A 19,776-nucleotide genomic window follows, 5' to 3' on the forward strand; every position below is an offset into this window, starting at 1 on the left:
GCAGACCCAACATTCTGCTGTTGTACAATACAAAATGTTAATGAATTATTCTCTATGATATAGCATTTTGAAATGAATAGAAATTATTCTATGTACTATATCACATCACTCAACAGCCCAATACAATTCTGTATAATTCTATTATGAAGCACCATTCACATCACTGGGCATTTAAAAGGATATATATTCCATATAAAGAAGCTTATGTAACTTGCAGCAAGCATGCATCAAAGCGAGATTAAAGCTCAGACTGCCACATTTCTCACAATCATTGTTAAATAAGAAAAAAATATTAACCAGTAATATCACTAAACATTCAAATCAAAATGGCTCAAATCATATTTTCAGGATTATTTGCAAACAACATTTTGCTTACTTTCTTCCAAACTGAAGTTCCCTAGGAGCCCTTCCCCCTCCCTCCCTCCCATTGGAACATTTAGAAGGTATGAAAGCTGCAGCTTTAAATAAATCAACAGCTACTTTCAGTCCCAAATGTGCAGTGCAATGATACCATGATGGCAGCCTTGAATGTAAGAAGCAAATGAATAAATGCAATTTACTTGTCAGAGAAACAATATTGTACAATTAAAGAAATTCCAAACACGAGGAAGCAAATCTTAAACAGACAACTTACCAGTCCTGTAGATGTTGCTAGAGATAACTCCTTGGGAATGAAGAAAACCTTAACTAGTTAATCCTTGCTGAATTTTCAGTGTCTTATAACAATATCAAACTCAGAAGCAAATAAATGTTTAAAAGAGAAGGGAATTAAAAGAGTACTATGGATTTTAAGTACTTAACTCTGGAGGTATTTCTCTGATTTATTTTCCTTCTAAGGTTTAACAGAGGTTTCTAAAATTATGAAGAGTTTTGATAGGGTGAACAGGGAAAGACTATTTCCCTTGGTTGGGCAGTCAGTGATGAACGGTCTTCAACTTAAGGTTGTTACAAAGATTAGAAGAAATTTCTTTACCACAGGGAGGTGTTGAGATAGGCATAATTGTGTCTTTTTAAGGGGAAAAAGGGATTCAATATTTGAACCAGAGAAATACACAGGGCAATGAGGAGAGAGCAGAACTGTGGGAGTAGTTTTGGACTGCTCTAGAATAAAGTCAGCACAGACATAATGGCCCAAATACCCTCCTTCTGCGCTGTAAACATTTATGCTTTTATAGATGAGTACTTAATATTCATAGTTTTAACTTTTCCTATTCTTTTACATTCAGTTCAGCAAATATTTCATTTTAACACACTGCAGCTTTCAATTTTTCTGCAAGTAATAGGTGTCCATAAAGCAGAAACTAAATGCTTATAATGTTCTCATTTGTGTCAAATTCCCAACCAGGGTTTCCAGAACGAATTCCCTACAATTTCCTGTCATACATTATTATTTTGACACAAAATGCAACAATATCATAAACATATGAACACATACATGATTATTGCCAGTTTCCAAATTCAACCAGAATTGCTTTGATGTGTGTGGTTATTTTATTTTATTGCTTTCCTATAATTAGCTATGTTTCAGGCATTTCTTTTAAGGTATAAATTTTTTGGGGTCAAAACTAAACAACAGCACAAAAAAAGTATTCAATAGTTTTGAAAAAATTATCTGCATTCAGAGAAAAGAAAAGTGTAGAACTCAAACCTGCACCACTTATGAGCAAGATCATTTTCCACGCTTTTTTGAGATATAATTATGCTATAGTGGCCATCTTCTATTCTTATTCATTTGTTTTCTCTTTTATGGATAGCTCTTTTAAAAGCAATGGAGAACAGAGTCTTACTTCAGTAGAAACCGGCTCTAAAAATCTAGCAGGGGTGGGGGGGAGGGGAAAGCACATCCCTGCATAAGTGCCGCCATGTATCTGCCTTCGGCAGCGACTGCTAATCGCACCAATACTTGCAGAGTCGGGTGATGGGACAAGAGAAGCAGGTCATCGGCGCATTCCGCCAGCCAGCCGCCCAAAGTCCGTTGCGGGGTGGGGGGAGTGGGGTGAAATATACCCAATGCATTTTTGAGGCCAATGTTCTGCCAACTAAACTTTCTTTGGAACCAGCAAAATTCAGGAAAGGAACCAATGCTCATTTTATTCCGTTTCAATCAGATAAGAGAGTGAATAAAAAATATCAGTGGTTGAACAATATGATTATCTTATACTCATTTTCTAAAAAACTTTATTTTCTACAGTGAAGAGAAATGCAAGGGCATGCAATGCAGAACAAAAAAAGATAGGTCAACAAACTCCAAAAGCTAAACATAGCTGTGATTACAAAACACCTAGGCCTAAAGGTTCGATTGCACTGGAAAGCAGGCGCACAGTGCATGCGCCTGTTGGTGTTGTCCCAGGCAGCACGTAATATCCGTGATGCAAGCTTATCATAATGAGTCAAGTGTGCAGCCAATGCTATCTGCACTATTCATCGGCTGCACACTTGTTTGGAGAGGAGGGGGGAGAGGGGTGGCTAGAAATTGGTTGTCTCTGATACCACTTAAAGGCAGTCAGCACCTCTTTAAAGGGCAGGTAGACTGTTGCTGCAGAAGGAGACGTCTGAACAGATAAATGGCTGCTAGAACTGCAGATCATGCACTCGGGTTCTTGGATGCAGTGTTGAAGGCTCTCGTCCAGGTGGTGGACAAGAGGAGGGAGACCCTGTTCCCACCAAGGGGCAGAAAGCCCTCCAGACAATACCTCCACCGCCAGTGAAGAGACATTGCAGAGGACAATGCCAGGAGCTTAGATCCCAGTACAGTTCTGAAATAAGTTCAATGACCTCACCTGAGTTGTCAAGTTAACAATGCTGCTCTCTTCCTCTCTGATCGCACCTCACTATTCACAAGACTCACAACTATCCCCCCTCTTCCAATTCCCGTCACTCTTCTACAATCGCTGCACCACACTTCACTACAGCTCGTTCTTCTCATACTTACACACCCACCACTATTACAACCCTCACTTCCACATAACTCCCACCTCACATCTTATACACTGCACACAAAGTATTCGACCATGACAGACACATTCATCTGGAGCAAACATCTCACAAGACTGTCACTAGACATTTTCTTCTTTCTTGCAGGAGTAAGATGTGTACAAATCCAGGAGGCTGCCAGCAGAGGAGGTCAACTTTGCCTGCACACCTTCTCCTCCCTTGAAGAAAGTGTGCTAACCATCATGAATAGTGGCAGAGCCATGGTCGTAGCAACAGGCAACGCTGGAGGAGATGCTGCACAGAGTTTATTCATGCCTTATCTTCTTTCCCTCTTCTATCTCACCCTGCACACTCTGCATAACAAATTGCAGATGCTTTCACCAGCCACTTCTCTATCTGCTCCCTCTCCACACCAACAGCTAACCCTTGTCCCTCTCTTTCATTTCAGGTGCTGAAGATGTGGAGATATCTCTGCCACTTCAGGAAAAGGAGGCCAGCCTTCCTGATGATGCATCATCAGTCGATCTCGTACTCACAGGCAACAACTCAGATACCACTTGTAGTTTAGATGTTAGGCTAGAGGATGTGTCTTCATGTGGTTAATCACTGGGCACAAGGAAATAAGACAGGGAGATAGAACACCACAGTTGCCAACTCACCAGGGGGCAAGATCGCTTACTAGCTCTGCTGCAGAGGACTCGGATGCTTACTTTGAGGGCCCAGACTACCGAAGAAGGCAGATGGGCAAATACCGGGAAATGCTAAGGTGCATTGGGTAGCTTGCCAGCGAGCTTGTGCACAATGTCACAGAACACAAAGAAGTTCAGCTTCAACTTGTGTCAAAGCTTCAAGCAGAGCATGGAGACCTTACTGTCCAATATGGACTGATCGGTCAGCTCCAACAACATGACAGTGGTGCCCACCCTCGTCGAGCCTCTCCTGACAGATCTCACAGCTGCCGTGGAAGCTCAGATGGCCGCTACCTTGGCTTTGGGGGCCATCTTTTTGGCTGAGGAAACTAACAAAGCTAATTTTATACTTTATCCATGACCATGAGTATGTAATAATTCTTTATATTTCTCTAATTAACATTTTTTTTAAACCAGGATTATTTTACCCCAGGCAAAAATTAAGGTTCACTTAGAAGTAAAAGCAAAAACAGTAAAGATAATGTAAAAATTGAAACAGCCAACAAAATTATATTATTCAACAATCAGTACATCATAAAATGATCAACCATAAAATTTAGGAGTCACAGTAAGTCGGATAGATGGGAGCAGGAAGATACAAAGGCAAATCAGAATATTTTCTTAATGGTGAGATATTAAAAGTTGTGGAGCAGCAAAGTGATTTGGACGTCCATGTGCCCAAATCACTAAAGGATAGTGCACAGATACAAAAATAATCAAAAAGGCTAGTGGAATATTGGCCTTTATCTAAATGGGATTGGAATACAAGAATGAGGAAGTTAAGAATCAGTTGTATAGAGCCTTAGCCATACCCCATCTGGAGTACTGCATTTAGTTTGAACACCAAGGGGGAGGGGGGGGATTTTGCAGGGGGTCAGTACGCACGATCAGTGGTGGGTCGGGTGAGAATTTTTTTTTTTTAATGGCTGTCAAAGGGCCGCCACACGCCTCTCCCAAATGTGGGGTCTGTCAGCGCTGAGCCGACCCGACACGCAGCAGTGGGCGAGACAATTCAGGTCATTATGACCTTGTTAACAGAGGATTAAGAACTATTTTCACCTCACCTACAGAGTTTGAATGACCATGGAATCATCTCATTACTTGACAGCTGAAAATGTGCTTTACAGCTCCCATCTCACAGCTGTTTACTTTCCAAGCTCAGAAGCTGTTGCTTACTACATTTGGAAGACAGATTGAGCTTTATGCAGGTTGCAAGTGTTTGGAGCAAACTCTCTATCCAGTGTCACCTCATTGGAACCTCACCATCTTTTCATCTCAATTTCACCTGCCATCTATTACATCAGATTGGGAACGGTTTATACTGTTTCACCTTGGTCCTCAGAATCTGACCACGATCAGCCGCAACACCAGCAGCACTAACAACACCAACCTTCTCCACAATCACCTGATGCTGCATAGGACAGAGGGTATCAGCCAGGGGTGGCCTCACCATGGCCAGATTTACTTCACTTGACGCTGTACACCCTGGCTGCCACATGATGCGCCAGGCTGGCACCACTCCACACCAACACCTTAAAGCATCCCTACAATGCCCAAGCCATTCCTTTCACATGCCTCACCATTGCAGGGGGTACCGTTACGTCTCACCAGTCACTGCAACTCACTAAGCCACTTCCAAATGTGCACACTAATCTGTCCAAGAACGCAAAGTGATCAAAATAAAGATTTCAATGTTTGACACCACATTAACAGAAACTTTAAATGAGCATTGCATAAAACACTCCAGTGCCTATCCTTGTGTGTTGTTAGTTGGTATGATTGGACTAGGATGACGGTGAGTGTGAGGGATGGCTAGTGAGATGGGGAAGTGATAATGTAGATAGAGAGGGATGGGTGGAGGTGCAAGGTAAGTTGGTGTAAGGATGTGCAGGAGTAGGGTAGGGAAGGCAGAGTGATGGGGATGTGATAAGAGGCACAGCAGGATGAGGTTGAGTGTGGCTTTGTACTAACATTTTGTGATCTACTGTGATCATTGAAAGGTTTGTGCCACTGCAGCCTGGTCCTCCTGACCACATCCCTGTTTGTGTCCTCCTGTGCAATGTGCAACCAGGCTGGGGAGGTCTCTTCCGCCCATTGGAAGGGGAGAGAACCTCCCTGTGTGCTGTGACTCCCTCCATAAGCATATGGAGGGAGTCACGGGAGAGCCTGGATGCAGGTGTGCAGTGCTTGTCAGTGTTTGCAGCAGCTCAATGCTGTAGAACAGACAGCATAAATGTCAAAATGAATTTGCGCATGGTCCCTTTAAGGAAACCATCGAATGACGTCATAAGACCCGCATCCTTCAATTGGCTGGCAAATGTGCTGGGCAGGCACAACCAGCCCAATCAGGGGAAAATCATTTTGGTCAGCAGGCTGGAGCCGACAGTGAGGCCGGGTCCCACCAGTGACGTCGCCTGCCACGGACCCACTGAGCTAGGTAAAATCCAGCCCACATCTCAGGAAAGATATACTGGCCTGGAGGAGGTATCATGCTGATTCACCAGAATGATACCGGGGCTTAAAGTGTTAATATGAGGATAGGTTGCATAAATTTGGTTTGTATTTCATTGAATTTAGAAGATTGAAGGGTGATCTAATCAAGGACTTTAAAATGATAAAAGGATTCAATTGGGTAGAAACAGAAAAACTATTTCATCTGGTTTGGGAATCCAGAATGGGGGGTATACATTAAAAATGAGAGCTATTCTATTTTGGAGCAAAATCAGGAAGTACTTTTTCACACAAATGATAGTGAAAATCAGGAACTTATTTGATGTTGAATCAATTGAAATTCAATGTTTGAGATCGATAGATATTTGTTCGGTCAGGGTATCAAGGTCTATGGAGCAAAAACAGGAATATTGAGTTGAGGTACAGATCAACCATGATCTAAATCGAGTGGCTGAATAGCCTACTCCTGCTCCTATGTTCCTAACTACAAAATATACACGACATGTGTGTCTTAAAACAGCAGAAATCAGTCCCATGGAATAATCTCCCATCTCCAGCATCCCACAGTCCAAAGTACCCCATAATCCTTTAGACTCTGAAGGACCATCTTCCCCACCTTCAACGCAGTGGTGTCTTATGGGACAAAAGAGGGTGTAAAAGAGGGTGCAACATTTAGGGAGATTACTTTTTTAATGCGATTTCAGTTAGTTAGAGCAAATCTGAGTTTCAAAATATCTGTGTCTCTGGGAGGACAGCATGACCAATGCATATAATGTGCTACATGCAATCAGACTTAGACATCTGTTATTTCAATGCTTATTGTTCTATGAATGGATTATACAAAATACTGACCATTAGAGGATTGCATTATAGCAGCAATAGTCTGTCATGGTGAAATATTTCTAGGATACAAGATCCAGACATTAATAGGTGTATGATCTGTTACATGACATAAATCAGAACTCATGCAAAGCTTTATTTTTGGGAAGAGATCAGAACTCTATGGGTCAACCAGAATTTCCATGATTCATGTATAGCATTGTTGAAGGCACAAAAAGACAAACCAGACAACTTAACTGAAAAATCCCATTGTTAATATTGTAAAAAACACAGGAATAAAGGTTAAGGTTTAGCACTCCTGGAGCAGCGCTTCAGGTGATGGTAGCACAAATTGGGAACTCGGTTGCAGAGCCAAGTGCACCCAATCTGTGGCCTACATGATTTCACAGCCATTAGAATCAATGGACAGAAAATCTCTCGGGCGTATTAACTTCCATGTCCAAATTTCCCATAATACAGTCTTGTTGTATGGAGCTCTGTACTTGTAAAATGTATTCTATCTTCTACAAAGGGTACCTTGTATGGCTTGAATCTATTTTCATTGTTTGTAAGTACTGTCCTGTTTCAGTTTCTATTTTGCTGTGTTTTCTGCTTCTATGTATTATTTAACTTGTAAATAAATTTGACCAGGTAGCTCTATCCTGGTCATTGGTTTCATGATGTGTCAAAATAACGGTGGGACTAATGGCATCGCCGTTATTTATGCGCAAATGCTACAGCAACTTTAGGCAAGCAGGAGATGTGCGGTTAAATGCAAAGATCCAAAAGTTGTGATCCAGGTTGTGCCATTACGCCATTTGCTTCTTGAAAACAGCAATTGCTGTCTGCCTCACCATTGACATGCTTTGAATGTCATGAAGTTGCTGTACTTGCGCGGAGATACGAACTAAACCTGACTCGGATATTTAGGGCTAGCAATTACAAGTGCAAGTACCCTTTTAATGATGTGATAAATGTTAATGACTGCCAATCAACCTCCCTGGCACTGAAAATTAACTATTACAAGTGTGGAGTCTCATTCCTTCAGGTTTTGAATTTTTCGGGTAGATTTTAAAAATGTCAAATTTATAATTGAAATTTATTTTTCTTACTTTCCCTTTCTGACTCTTTTCTCTATCTCTCTTATTCCAATCATTCTTTCCCTCACTTTATTTCTCTTTCTATACCCAATTTGACATTGAATTCACCCCCTTTAATTCACCCTCCTTCTCAGTCCTTCCACTATTTATTTCCCAATCCTTAAATCTCATTGGTTATGGAAATACACTTAACCAAATATCCTGTTGCTTGCCCTGTTCACTCAGGTCCCAGATGCCCTGTTTCCCTCGCTGCACCATTATCAGCTCGCACTTTCAGCAACTTTGTGAGCAGAAGTTTTTGAGCTGATGGGTGCAGGGGCAAGTCTAACTAATGGCAGATGCAGTTAGATGCCCTGCTGCAGCAAAATCTGGCCCAAATATTCCTACTTAGTAAACTGGATTCGCTGCTCATGGTACGCTCTCCTCTACATTGGGGATATTAAACGCAGATAGGTTGATCACTTTACCGAACACCTCCATTCAGTAATCAAGCATGGCCCTGTGCTTCCAGTCACTTGCCACTTTTAATTTTCCATCCCACTCAATTCCAGCATTTTTTTAAATTTCAGATTTCCAGCATCTGCAATATTTTGCTTCTGGGAACTTAATATTCCTGGTTATAACATTTTCAGGAAAGATGGTGAGCACAAAAGAGGGGCATGAAATGACAGTATTTGTGAGGGATTTTCTCACAGCACTAAAATGTAAGGTTGTCCTCGGAGGTTCTGTAAAGACCGAATCCGTATGGATAGAGTTAAGAAGTAGGCAGATAAACTGTATCATTCTTGGCGTGCAGCACATGCCACCAAACAGTGGAGATGATATTGAGGTGGAGATCTGCAGACAGTTCAAAGAGATTTGTAAGCACAAGTGGGTAATAATATTGGGTGATTTTAACTATTGCAAGATAGACTGGAATAAAGATAATCTGCATGGTTGAAGTGGAGAATGCTTTTAGAATGCATCCAAGACTGAGTCATAGGTGAAAATGCATTGTTTGATTTCATTCTGGGAAGTGAACTGGAGTAAGTAACTGGTGAGAGGAGGAGACCAACTGGGAAATAATGACCAAAACATAGTTCGGTACAATGTGAAAATAGAAAAAGTTAATGGAAAGTACAGTATGTCGGTGCTGGAGTGGAAAAATGCAAAGTTCAGCAAGATAAGAAAGCTTCTAGCCTAATTTACTTGGTCGGAAAATTTAGAAAACAGATCGACAGATCAGCAGTGGGAAATCTTCAGATATGAGATGCATAGAGTACAAAATAAATGTATTCCTGTAAGGCGAAGGGCCTGGGGGGGGGGGGGGGGGGGTGTTAACGTATAGAGTTCTATTGATAAATAGAGAGATTAAAACAAATCTGAATCTTAAAAGGGAGGCACATGATGAAGATAGGGTTAATAATACTAAAGGTAATCAAGAGGAGTATAGAAATTATAGGCCAGAAGCGAAAAGGGAGATTAAAAGGGCTTAAAGTGATAAAGAAAAAAGACAAGCAGACAATATGAAAGGAATTTGTAAAGGCTATTATAAGCATATAAAAAACGATTAGTTAAAGTGAGGTTAGGACCATTCATGGTTGAAGGAGGGAGTCTAATTGCGTAAAGCACTGTTATTAAATAAATAATATTGCATTAGATTTTATAAATGCTGGTGGAAATGAGAACGTAGGCGTACTACAGAAGTATATGGGACACTGGACAGAGTCAACTGTAGAAAAGTAATTGGTTTTGAAAAAATTAGCAGACATATAGATAAATACAAGCTTGTGGTATTAGAAGTAATGTAGCAGCACAGTAGAAAGTTGGTTGATGGATAAGAAACAAATTGAAATTTTGTTGAAATACTCCTCAAGATCGGGGCTGGGGAAAATCGCATTTGGGAAAGAGAATCCAGAAATGTAATTAATTAATACTGAGCTCCCTGGGTGTAGCCTCTCTAACTTAGAGAAGTGACAGCGGACAGGCACAAACCAAACGCAAAGTACATTTCTCCCAAGTTGTCAGCAGCAGTGCCCAAGAGACCAATCCTCCATTCCAGGAGACTCTCTGACAACCTATAAAGGTTGGCAATCCTACCTGTAGATAGGGCTTTAAACTAAATAGTGGGGGGGAGGGATACGCTGAACGGAAATTTAAAAAGTCAAAGAAAAATGAGAAGGCAAAAGTGAAGGGTAGCGATAGGAGTAATGATAACCAGAGTGTGACAGGAAGGGACAGAGCGTATACACATAAGAGTGCATCAGAAAGAGAGATCAGAGTAGGGACAAATGGTAAAAAGACAAAATTTAAAGCTCTATATCTGAACGCACGCGGCATTTGTAACAAGATAGATGAGTTGACAGCACAAATAGAAATAAATGGGTATGATTTGATAGCCATTACAGAGATGTGGTTCCAAGGCTGGGAACTGAATATTCATTTCGTAAGGACAGGCAGAAAGGAAAAGGAGGTGGTGTAGCTCTGTTTAATAAGGGATGAGATCAGTGCAGTAATGAGAAATGATATTGGCCTAGAAGATCAAGATGTGGGGGGCAATTTTGCCAGCCCTGGGGAGGCAGGTATGGAGGCGGGACTGCTGGGAAAATGGCAGAATCTGGGTCGGGTACCCATCCCGCCCTCCCGTGCCATCTTCCCAGGAGGCGGGTACCCGACCCGTGCTGGGAGTCGCCTCCCCGAGGCAGGAAGGGGATTAGTGCCAATTAACTGCCTGTTAACAGGTAGTTAACAGGCAGTTTTTTGGATAATCCCTATTTTGCCACCTAAAGTGTGGGCTTCCCATCGGCTCTGAACCTCGCCAGGGTCAGCGAGGCGAGCTGTGTGTCTGCGGGGGTCGGAGGGGTCAAGATGTCCAGTGTGCAGGTGAGTGATGGATGCATGTGTGCAGAGGTGAGGTGTGAGGTGAGTCTTAAGTATTTTAAAACTTTACTTGCCTTTGCTTCTTCCTCCAGGCTTCAACCCTTCAGGTCTTGGGAGTCCTTCATCTCACCGGCAGTGAAAGCAGAATGGCCGCTGCATTCTCAAATGCATCAGCCTTCTACTTTCTGCTCAGGAGAGGTCTCTAAGTAAGCCTGTTTCCCAGGTCTCAACTTAGAAGACAGACTGTTAGTGTTTGACAGCTTCACAGAGCTCTCAAATGATGACAATTCATCTGTCAAAAGCTCTTGACAGATGAAACGTCACTTGCTGATGTCACCTGGGTGGGCTTAACAAGGTCAATCAAGGGAAAATAGCATGGGTTGGCCGGACGTCGATGGAGACGGGACTAAAACCCTACAAGCAGCAGTCCCGCATCCATCACGTCCCCATTGGCAAAATCACCCCTGAAGAATCAGTTTGGGTGGAGATAAAAAATAATATGAGTAAGAAGTCACTGGTGGGAGTAGTCTACAGGCCCCCAAAGAGTAGCCACACTGTAGGACAGAGTATAAATCAAGAAATAATAGTGGCTTGTAAGAAAGGTACAGCTATAATCATGGGAGGTTTTAATCCTTATATTGATTAGACGAAGCAAATTGGAAAAGGTAGACTTGAGGAAGAGTTCTTAGAGTGTATGCGGATGGTTTCTTGGAACAATACGTTGTGGAACCAACCAGGGAGAAGACTATTTTAGATCTGGTAATGTGTAACAAGGCTGGATTAATTAATGATCTCAAAGTGAAAGATCCTCTTGGGAAGACTGATCATAGCATGGTAGAATTTCAAATTCAGTTTGAGGGTGAGAAAGCTAGGTCTCAAACTAGTGTCCTGAACTTAAACAAAGGTAATTACAAAGGTATGAAGGCAGACATGGTTAAAGTAGATTGGGAAAATATATTACAGGGTAAGACTGTAGAAAAGCAGTGGCAAACATTTAAGGAGATATTTCACAACTCTCAGCAGAGATATATTCCAGTGAGAAAGAAAGACTCTAAGAGAAGGATGAACCATCTGTGGTTAACTATGGAAGTAAAGGATAGTATCAAATTGAAAACAAAAGCATACAATATTGCGAAGAATAGTAGAAGGCCAGAGGATTGGGAAATTAAAAAAAAAAACAGCAAAGGACGACAAAAAATTATAAAAAGAGAGAAGATAGCTTATGAGAGTAAGCTAGCAAGAAATACAAAAACAGACAGAAAGAGTTTCTACAGTTTTATAAAAAGGAAGAGAGTAGCTAAAGTAAATGTTGGTCCCCTAGAGGATGGGCTGGGTGTTACCTTAGATCTAGAGGTCGAGGTGGGACTGCTGGTTTTTGGGTTTCAGTCCTGCCCTCAGTGATGTCTGATGAACAGATGCTATTTTCCCCTGATTGGCCTTGTTAAGCCCGCCCTGTGGGCTTGCTGGTCAATTAAGTGAAAGCCGGTGTCGGATGACATCGGTGCATGACGCTTCATCTGCCGGATTTGTTAAAGTGACAGGCACCATCATTTTTTGACAGATGAATTGTCAGTATTTGACAGCATTGAGGTGCTGTCAAACACTGACAATCACTGTCCAAAGGTGAGCCCTTGTACCCAGGCTCTCCAATGACTCTCTCCTTAGGATGAAACAGAAGGCAGCTGTATGTGAGATTGCATAAGCCACCTGTCACTTCTCCTGATGAGATGAGGCTGCACAAACAAATAACAGCTTGTTACCTGCACAAGCATCAAAGCACAGTAAAAAAAAAAAATTCCCCAACATTCTTTCACCTGTCATACTTACCAGTGTCCCATTGCAGCCTTCACACTAGCTCTGCAGCTGTCAGTTCTACAGTTACAGTACAACAGACCCACAGCTCTCCTCACTTACTCTGGTGGCGATTCCCGATGTCGGGAAGCCCGCAGCAGTAGGCGCAAAATGGGAAAAAGCCTCTTAGCTGCCTGTTAACTACCTGTTAACAGGCAGTTAATTGGCTCTAATCCTATCCCGCCACTAGGAGACGGGTCCCTGCATGAATCGGGGACACGCCTCCCGGGAAGATCGTTTGGAGATGGGTTGGGGACACGCTCCCATTTTTCGGACAAAGTCAACATGGATTTACAAAAAGTAAATTATGCTTGACTAATCTACTGGAATTTTTTGAGGATGTAACTGGTAAAATAGATAAAGGAGAACCAGTGGATGTGGTGTATTTGGACTTTCAGAAGGCTTTCGATAAGGTCCCACATAAGAGAGTAGCGTGCAAAATTAAGGCACATGGGATTGGGGGCAAGGTATTGACTTGAATAGAGAACTGGTTGGCGGACAGAAAGCAAAGAGTTGGAATAAACGGGTCGTTTTCCGAGTGGCAGGCAGTGACTAGTGGGGTACTGCAAGGATCGGTCCTAGGACCCCAGCTGTTCACAATATATATTAATGATCTGGACGAGGGAATTGGATGTAATATCTCCAAATTTGCAGACGACACAAAGCTGGGTGGGAGGGTAAGCTGTGAGGAGGATGTCGTGAAACTCCAGTACGATTTGGACAGGTTGGGTGATTGGGCAGAAACATGGCAAATGCACTATAATGTGGATAAATGTGAGGTTATCCACTTTGGTGGCAAAAACAGGAAGGCAGATTATTATTTGAATGGCAATAGATTGGGAGAAGGGGAAGTGCAAAGAGACCTGGGTGTTATTGTGCACCAATCGCTGAAGGTGAGCATGCAGGTGCAGCAGGCGGTTAAGAAGGCAAATGGTATGTTGGCCTTCGTAGCAAGAGGGTTCGAGTACAGGAACAAGGATGTCTTGCTACAGTTGTACAGGGCCTTGGTGAGACCGCACCTTGAGTATTGTGTGCAGTTTTGGTCACCTTACCTGAGGAAGGACGTTCTTGCCATGGAGGGAGTGCAGCGAAGATTCACCAGGCTGATACCTGGGATGGCTGGAATGACGTATGAGGAGAGATTGTGTCGATTGGGCTTATACTCACTGGAGTTTAGAAGATTGAGAGGGGATCTCATCGAAACCTATAAAATTCTGTCAGGTCTGGACAGGCTAGATGCAGGAAGGATGTTTCTGATGGCCGGGGAGTCCAGAACCAGGGGTCATAGTCTAAGGATAAGGGGTAAGCCATTTAGGACTGAAATGAGGAGGAATTTCTTCACCCAGAGAGTGGTGAACCTGTGGAATTCTCTGCCACAGAGGGCGGTGGAGGCCAGTTCATTAAATATATTCAAGAAAGAATTGGATATATTTCTTGAGGCTAAAGGGATCAAGGGATATGGGGAGAAGGCAGGGACAGGGTACTGAATTTGGATGATCAGCCATGATCTCATTGAATGGCGGAGCAGGCTCGAAGGTCCGAATGGCCTACTCCTGCTCCTATCTTCTATGTTTCTATGTTTACCATTTTGCCTGGGTCCCGCCCCCTGAGCGCCAGCAAAATTCCCCCAGATGAGTCTGGGGAATTAATAATGGGAAACAGGGAAATTGCGGAGACTTTGAACAAATATTTTGTATCGGTCTTCACGGCAGAAGACACTAAAAGCATCCCAATAATGGATAATCAAGGGGCTATTGGAGTGGGGTGGGGGTAACTTAAAACAATCACTATCGCTAGAGAGAAAGTACTAGGCAAACTAATGGAAGTAAAGGTGGAGAAGTCCCCTGGATCCAATGGCCTGCATCCTAGAGTCTTAAAAGAGGTGGCTGCAGAGATAGTGGATGCATTGTTGTAATTTACCAAAATTCCCTGGATTCTGGAGGTCCCAGCGGACTGGAAAAACATAAATGTAACGCCCCTATTTAAGAAAGGAGGGAGACAGAAAGCAGGCAACTATCGACCAGTTAGCCTAACATCTGTCATTGGGAAAATGCTGAAATCCATCATTAAGGAAGTGGTAGCAGGACATTTAAAAAAAAATCATAATATAGTCAAGCAGAGTCAGCATGGTTTTATGAAAGGGGAATCATGTTTGACAAATTTGCTGGAGTTCCTTGAGCATGTAACAAGCAGAGTGGATAAAGGGGAACCAGTAGATGTCATGTATTTGGATTTCCAGAAGGCATTCAATAAGGTGCCACATAAAATGTTACCAACCAAGATAAGAGCTCACGGGGTTGGGGGTAATATATTATCTTGGATAGAGGATTGGCTAACTAACAGAAAACAGAGAGTTGGGTTAAATGGGTCATTTTCAGGATGGCAAACTGTAACTAGTGGGGTGCCGCAGGGATCAGTGCTGGGGCCTCAACTATTTACAATCTATATTAATGACTTGGATGAAGGGACTGAGTGTAATGTAGACAAATTTGCTCATGATACAAAGATAGGTGGGACTAGCAAAATTAATGGGACTAAAAGTCGATAAATCACAAGGACCAGATGACCTACATCCTAGGGTTTTGAAAGAGGTGGCCATTGGGATAGTGGACGCATTGGCTGTCATCTTCCGAAATTCTATAGATTCTGGAACGGTTCCTACAAATTGGAGGATAGCAAATGTAACTCTGCTATTTAAGAAAGGAGGGAGAGAGAAAACAGGAAACTATAGGCCTGTTAGCCTCACATCAGTAGTTGGGAAAATGCTGGAATCTATGATAAAGGATGCAATAATTGGGCACTTAGAAACTAATAGTAAGATTGCGCAGAGTCAACATGGATTTATGAAAGGGAAATCCTGTTTGACAACCCTATTGAAGTTCTTTGAGGATGTAACTAGTGGAGTAGACAAAGGGGAACCAGTAGATGTGGTGTATCTGGATTTTCAGAAGGCCTTCGATAAGGTCCCACACAAGAGGTTGGTGAACAAAATTAGGGCACATGGAATTGGGGGTAATATACTAGCATGGATTGAGAATTGGTTAACAGACAGAAAACAAAGAGTCGGGATAAACGGGTCCTTTTCAGGATGGCAGGCTGTGACTAGTGGGGTACCGCAAGGATCGGTGCTTGGGCCCCAGCTATTCACAATCTATATCAATAATTTGGATGAGGGGACTAAATGTAACATTTCCAAATTTGCTGCTGATACACAGCTAGGTGGCAGTGTCAGTTGTGAAGAGGACATGAAGAGGCTTCAAGGGGATCTCAACAGGCTAAGTGAGTGGGTGAGAACATGGCAGATGGAATATAATGTGGATAAATGTGAAGTTATCCACTTTAGTAGAAAAAACAGAAAGGCAGAGTATTTCCTAAATGGTGAAAGATTGGGGAATGCAGATGCTGAAAGGGACCTGGGTGTCCTTGTACATGAGTCACTGAAAGTGAATGTGTTGGTGCTATCAGGAAGGCAAATGGTATGCTGACCTTCATTACAAGAGGATTTGAGTACAGAAGTAAAGTCTTACGCCAATTATATAGGTCCTTGGTGAGACCACACCTGGAGTATTGTGTATAATTTTGTTCTCCTTACCTAAGGAAGGATATACTTGCCATAGAGGGAGTGCAATGAAGGTTCACGAGATTGATTCCTGGGATGGCAGGACTGTTGTATGAGAAGAGATTGAGTAAAGTAGGCCTGTATTCTCTTGAATTCAGAAGAATGAGAGGGGATCTCATTGAAGCATACAAAATTATTACAGGGCTTGATAGGGTGGATGCTGGGAGAAGGTTTCCCTTGGCTGGGGAGTCAAGAACCAGGGGCTACAGCCTCAGGATAAAGGGTAGGCCATTCAGGACTGAGATGAGAAGAAATTTCTTCACACAGAGGGTGGTGAATCTTTGGAATTCTCTATCCCAGAGGGCGGTGGAGGCTCAGTCATTGGGTATATTCAAAACAGAAGTCAATAGATTTCTGACTAGTAAGGGCATCAAGGAATATGGCGATAGGGCCGGTGAATGGAGTTGAGGCAGAAGATCAGCCATGATCTCATTGAATAGCGGAGCAGGCTCGAAGGGCCGAATGGCCTACTCCTGCTCTTATTTCTTATGTTCTTAAAACAAATTAGGTGGAGGACACAAAGAATCTCCAAAGGGATATAGATAGGCTAAATGAATGGGCAAAAATCTGGCAAATGGAGTTTAATGTGGGAAAATGCGAGGTTATCCACTTTGGTAGGAAAAATAAAAAAGCAAATTATTATTTAAATGGGGAGAGATTACAAAATGCTGAGGTACAGAGGGATCTGGGGGTCCTTGTACACGAATCACAAAAAGTTAGCATGCAGGTGCAACAAGTAATTAGGAAGGCAAATGGTGTGTTGGCCTTTATTGCAAAGGGAATGGAGTATAAAAGTAGGGAAGTCCTGTTACAACTGTACAGGGCATTGTTGAGACCACACCTGGAGTACTGCATACAGTTTTGGTCTCCTTATTTAAGGAAGGATATACTTGCATTGGAGGCAGTTCAGAGAAGGTTCATGAGGTTGATTCCAGAGATGAAGAGGTTGTCTTCTGAAGAAAGGTTGAGCAGGTTACGCCTATACTCATTGGAGTTTAGAAGAATGAGAGGGGATCTTATTGAAACATATAAGATTCTGAAGAGACTTGACAGGGTAGATGCAGAGAGGATGTTTCCCCTCGTGGGGGAATCTAGAACTAGAGGGCATAATTTCAGAATAAGGGGGCACCCATTTAAATCGGAAATGAGGAGGAATTTCTTCTCAGAGGGTCGTGAATCTTTGGAATTCTCTTCCCCAGAGAGCTGTGGAGGCTGGGTCATTGACTATATTTAAGGTGGAGATAGACAGATTTTTGAAAGGTAAGGGAGTCAAAGGTTATGGGGAGCGGGCAGGGAAGTGGAGTTGAGGCCAAGATCAGATCAGCCATGATCTTATTGAATGGTGGGGCAGACTCGAGGGGGCCAATGACCTGCTCCTACGTCTTATGTTCTTATATTCAACCAGTCCCTTCCTTTTTAAGACAGTTAGAAGACATGGGGGCCAATCGTTGACATCCCCCTGAAATGCTGGTTCCCATGATGAGTTGGCCAGCTTCAGTTCTAGGTGGGAGAGAGGGCCTTGAAGAGGCCAGCAATGGGTCAGCAATGGGCCTTGAAGAGGCCAGCAATGGGCCTTGAAGAGGCCAGCAATGGGCCTTGAAGAGGCCAGCAATGGGCCTTGAAGAGGCCAGCAATGGGCCATGAAGAGGCCAGCAATGGGCCATGAAGAGGCCAGCAATGGGCCATGAAGAGGCCAGCAATGGGCCTTGAAGAGGCCAGCAATGGGCCTTGAAGAGGCCAGCAATGGGCCTTGAAGAGGCCAGCAATGGGCCATGAAGAGGCCAGCAATGGGCCTTGAAGAGGCCAGCAATGGGCCATGAAGAGGCCAGCAATGGGCCATGAAGAGGCCAGCAATGGGCCATGAAGAGGCCAGCAATGGGCCATGAAGAGGCCAGCAATGGGCCATGAAGAGGCCAGCAATGGGCCTTGAAGAGGCCAGCAATGGGCCTTGAAGAGGCCAGCAATGGGCCTTGAAGAGGCCAGCAATGGGCCATGAAGAGGTCAGCAATGGGCCTTGAAGAGGCCAGCAATGGGCCATGAAGAGGCCAGCAATGGGCCATGAAGAGGTCAGCAATGGGCCTTGAAGAGGCCAGCAATGGGCCATGAAGAGGTCAGCAATGGGCCTTGAAGAGGTCAGCAATGGGCCTTGAAGAGGCCAGCAATGGGCCATGAAGAGGCCAGCAATGGGCCATGAAGAGGCCAGCAATGGGCCATGAAGAGGCCAGCAATGGGCCATGAAGAGGCCAGCAATGGGCCATGAAGAGGCCAGCAATGGGTCAGAGTTTTCTTGTTGGCCCAGGGGGAGCACTTCTGCACTTCATGGCCTCACTAAAATAAAAATTAAAAATTCCCAGGGCCATTTTTTGAGCAGCCTCCTGTGCTCCCTTGAAGGATCACTGGTTAGACTGCTCACCAATTGGTACAACCAGGGTATGTGACGCACACTCTGCCCATTTGTACCAGATAATTGCAATCAGGATCCGACAACTGGCGTAGGACTCCGGTTTGCATTTTTAAACAACATCCTGCCTGTTTCAAGTGGGTAGGCTGCTCACCTATTTATAGACCTACCAGCAAATTGCATCATGAGCAGGCATTAATGGGGTGGCTGAGGTGCTTCCACCCAGCTGCCCGATTTACAGACAAGAAATGGGCAGCCGGCAGTTGAAAATAATCCCCATACACTCCATTAAAGAGCTTGTACTAAATCAGAAGTGGTTGCACATCACTACAGATACTGTGGTTTAACGTTTAAACATTTAGCAGGTATGCTGCTATCTGCTGGTAGAAAATCCTGCACTCCAATCCTATCCCAACAATACGTTTAGTCCCTGGAAACATTAATTATCCTCCACCAGCAATACATAATGCCCATTGACAAATTTCTTGCCAAGTTTGTTCCTCACCAGCATGTTCCCTTACCCAATAATCAGCAAAGGTCATTGAGAAAAGTTAAGGAATTTTTTCAATCAATGCCATATTTAGTAAATATTCAAATGAGGATTATATGCTATTCAGGTAAACACACCAGATGCGAATAAATTTTGCCTCCCTTCATTTCTGTACAAGCAGGAAGAATGTGGATTTTTACATGTGTGCCTGGGCATGAACAATCGGCATTATCCCTACACTCCTCTCATTTTATACAGAAATCAAACTGCAGTCTTTTACATTTTGTCTTGATTAATCACAATTGAATGCAAGTCTGAATCTTCTGACGTAATGTCCTTTTTTATGTAGCCATTAGTGGGGAGGGAGAGGAGGAAGACTGATGACTCCTTGAGAAAATGTACCAATTCAGTTCTGAGATGATATACAACACTTAAAATTCAATTAGCCAAAGTGTTTCCACAAAAAATATGCAATACCATGCTAATGGCCAAAATAATTTGCCACTTTAAGTATCAGTAAATCTCCCTTCCCGATCCCAGTTGCTTTTAATAATGCAAATAGA

The 19,776-nt window shown here is 43.1% G+C and overlaps 1 protein-coding gene across 13 annotated transcripts in view; it reads right to left on the bottom strand.

Annotated features, from left to right (window-relative positions):
• nrxn1a (neurexin 1a) overlaps positions 1 to 19,776 on the bottom strand; it is a 2,435,560-nt gene that overhangs the window by 2,077,218 nt on the left and 338,566 nt on the right. For all 13 annotated transcript variants that reach the window (XM_085981317.1, XM_085981316.1, XM_085981310.1 and 10 more), the window contains one exon: positions 635 to 664. In XM_085981317.1, coding sequence (XP_085837443.1) covers positions 635 to 664 — 30 coding nt within the window. The remainder of the gene's footprint in view (positions 1 to 634; positions 665 to 19,776) is intronic.

This window comes from Somniosus microcephalus, chromosome 3, assembly GCF_052327205.1.
Source record: "Somniosus microcephalus isolate GS21.2 chromosome 3, FLI_Smic_1.0, whole genome shotgun sequence".
In the NCBI taxonomy this organism is placed as follows: Eukaryota; Metazoa; Chordata; class Chondrichthyes; order Squaliformes; family Somniosidae; genus Somniosus; species Somniosus microcephalus.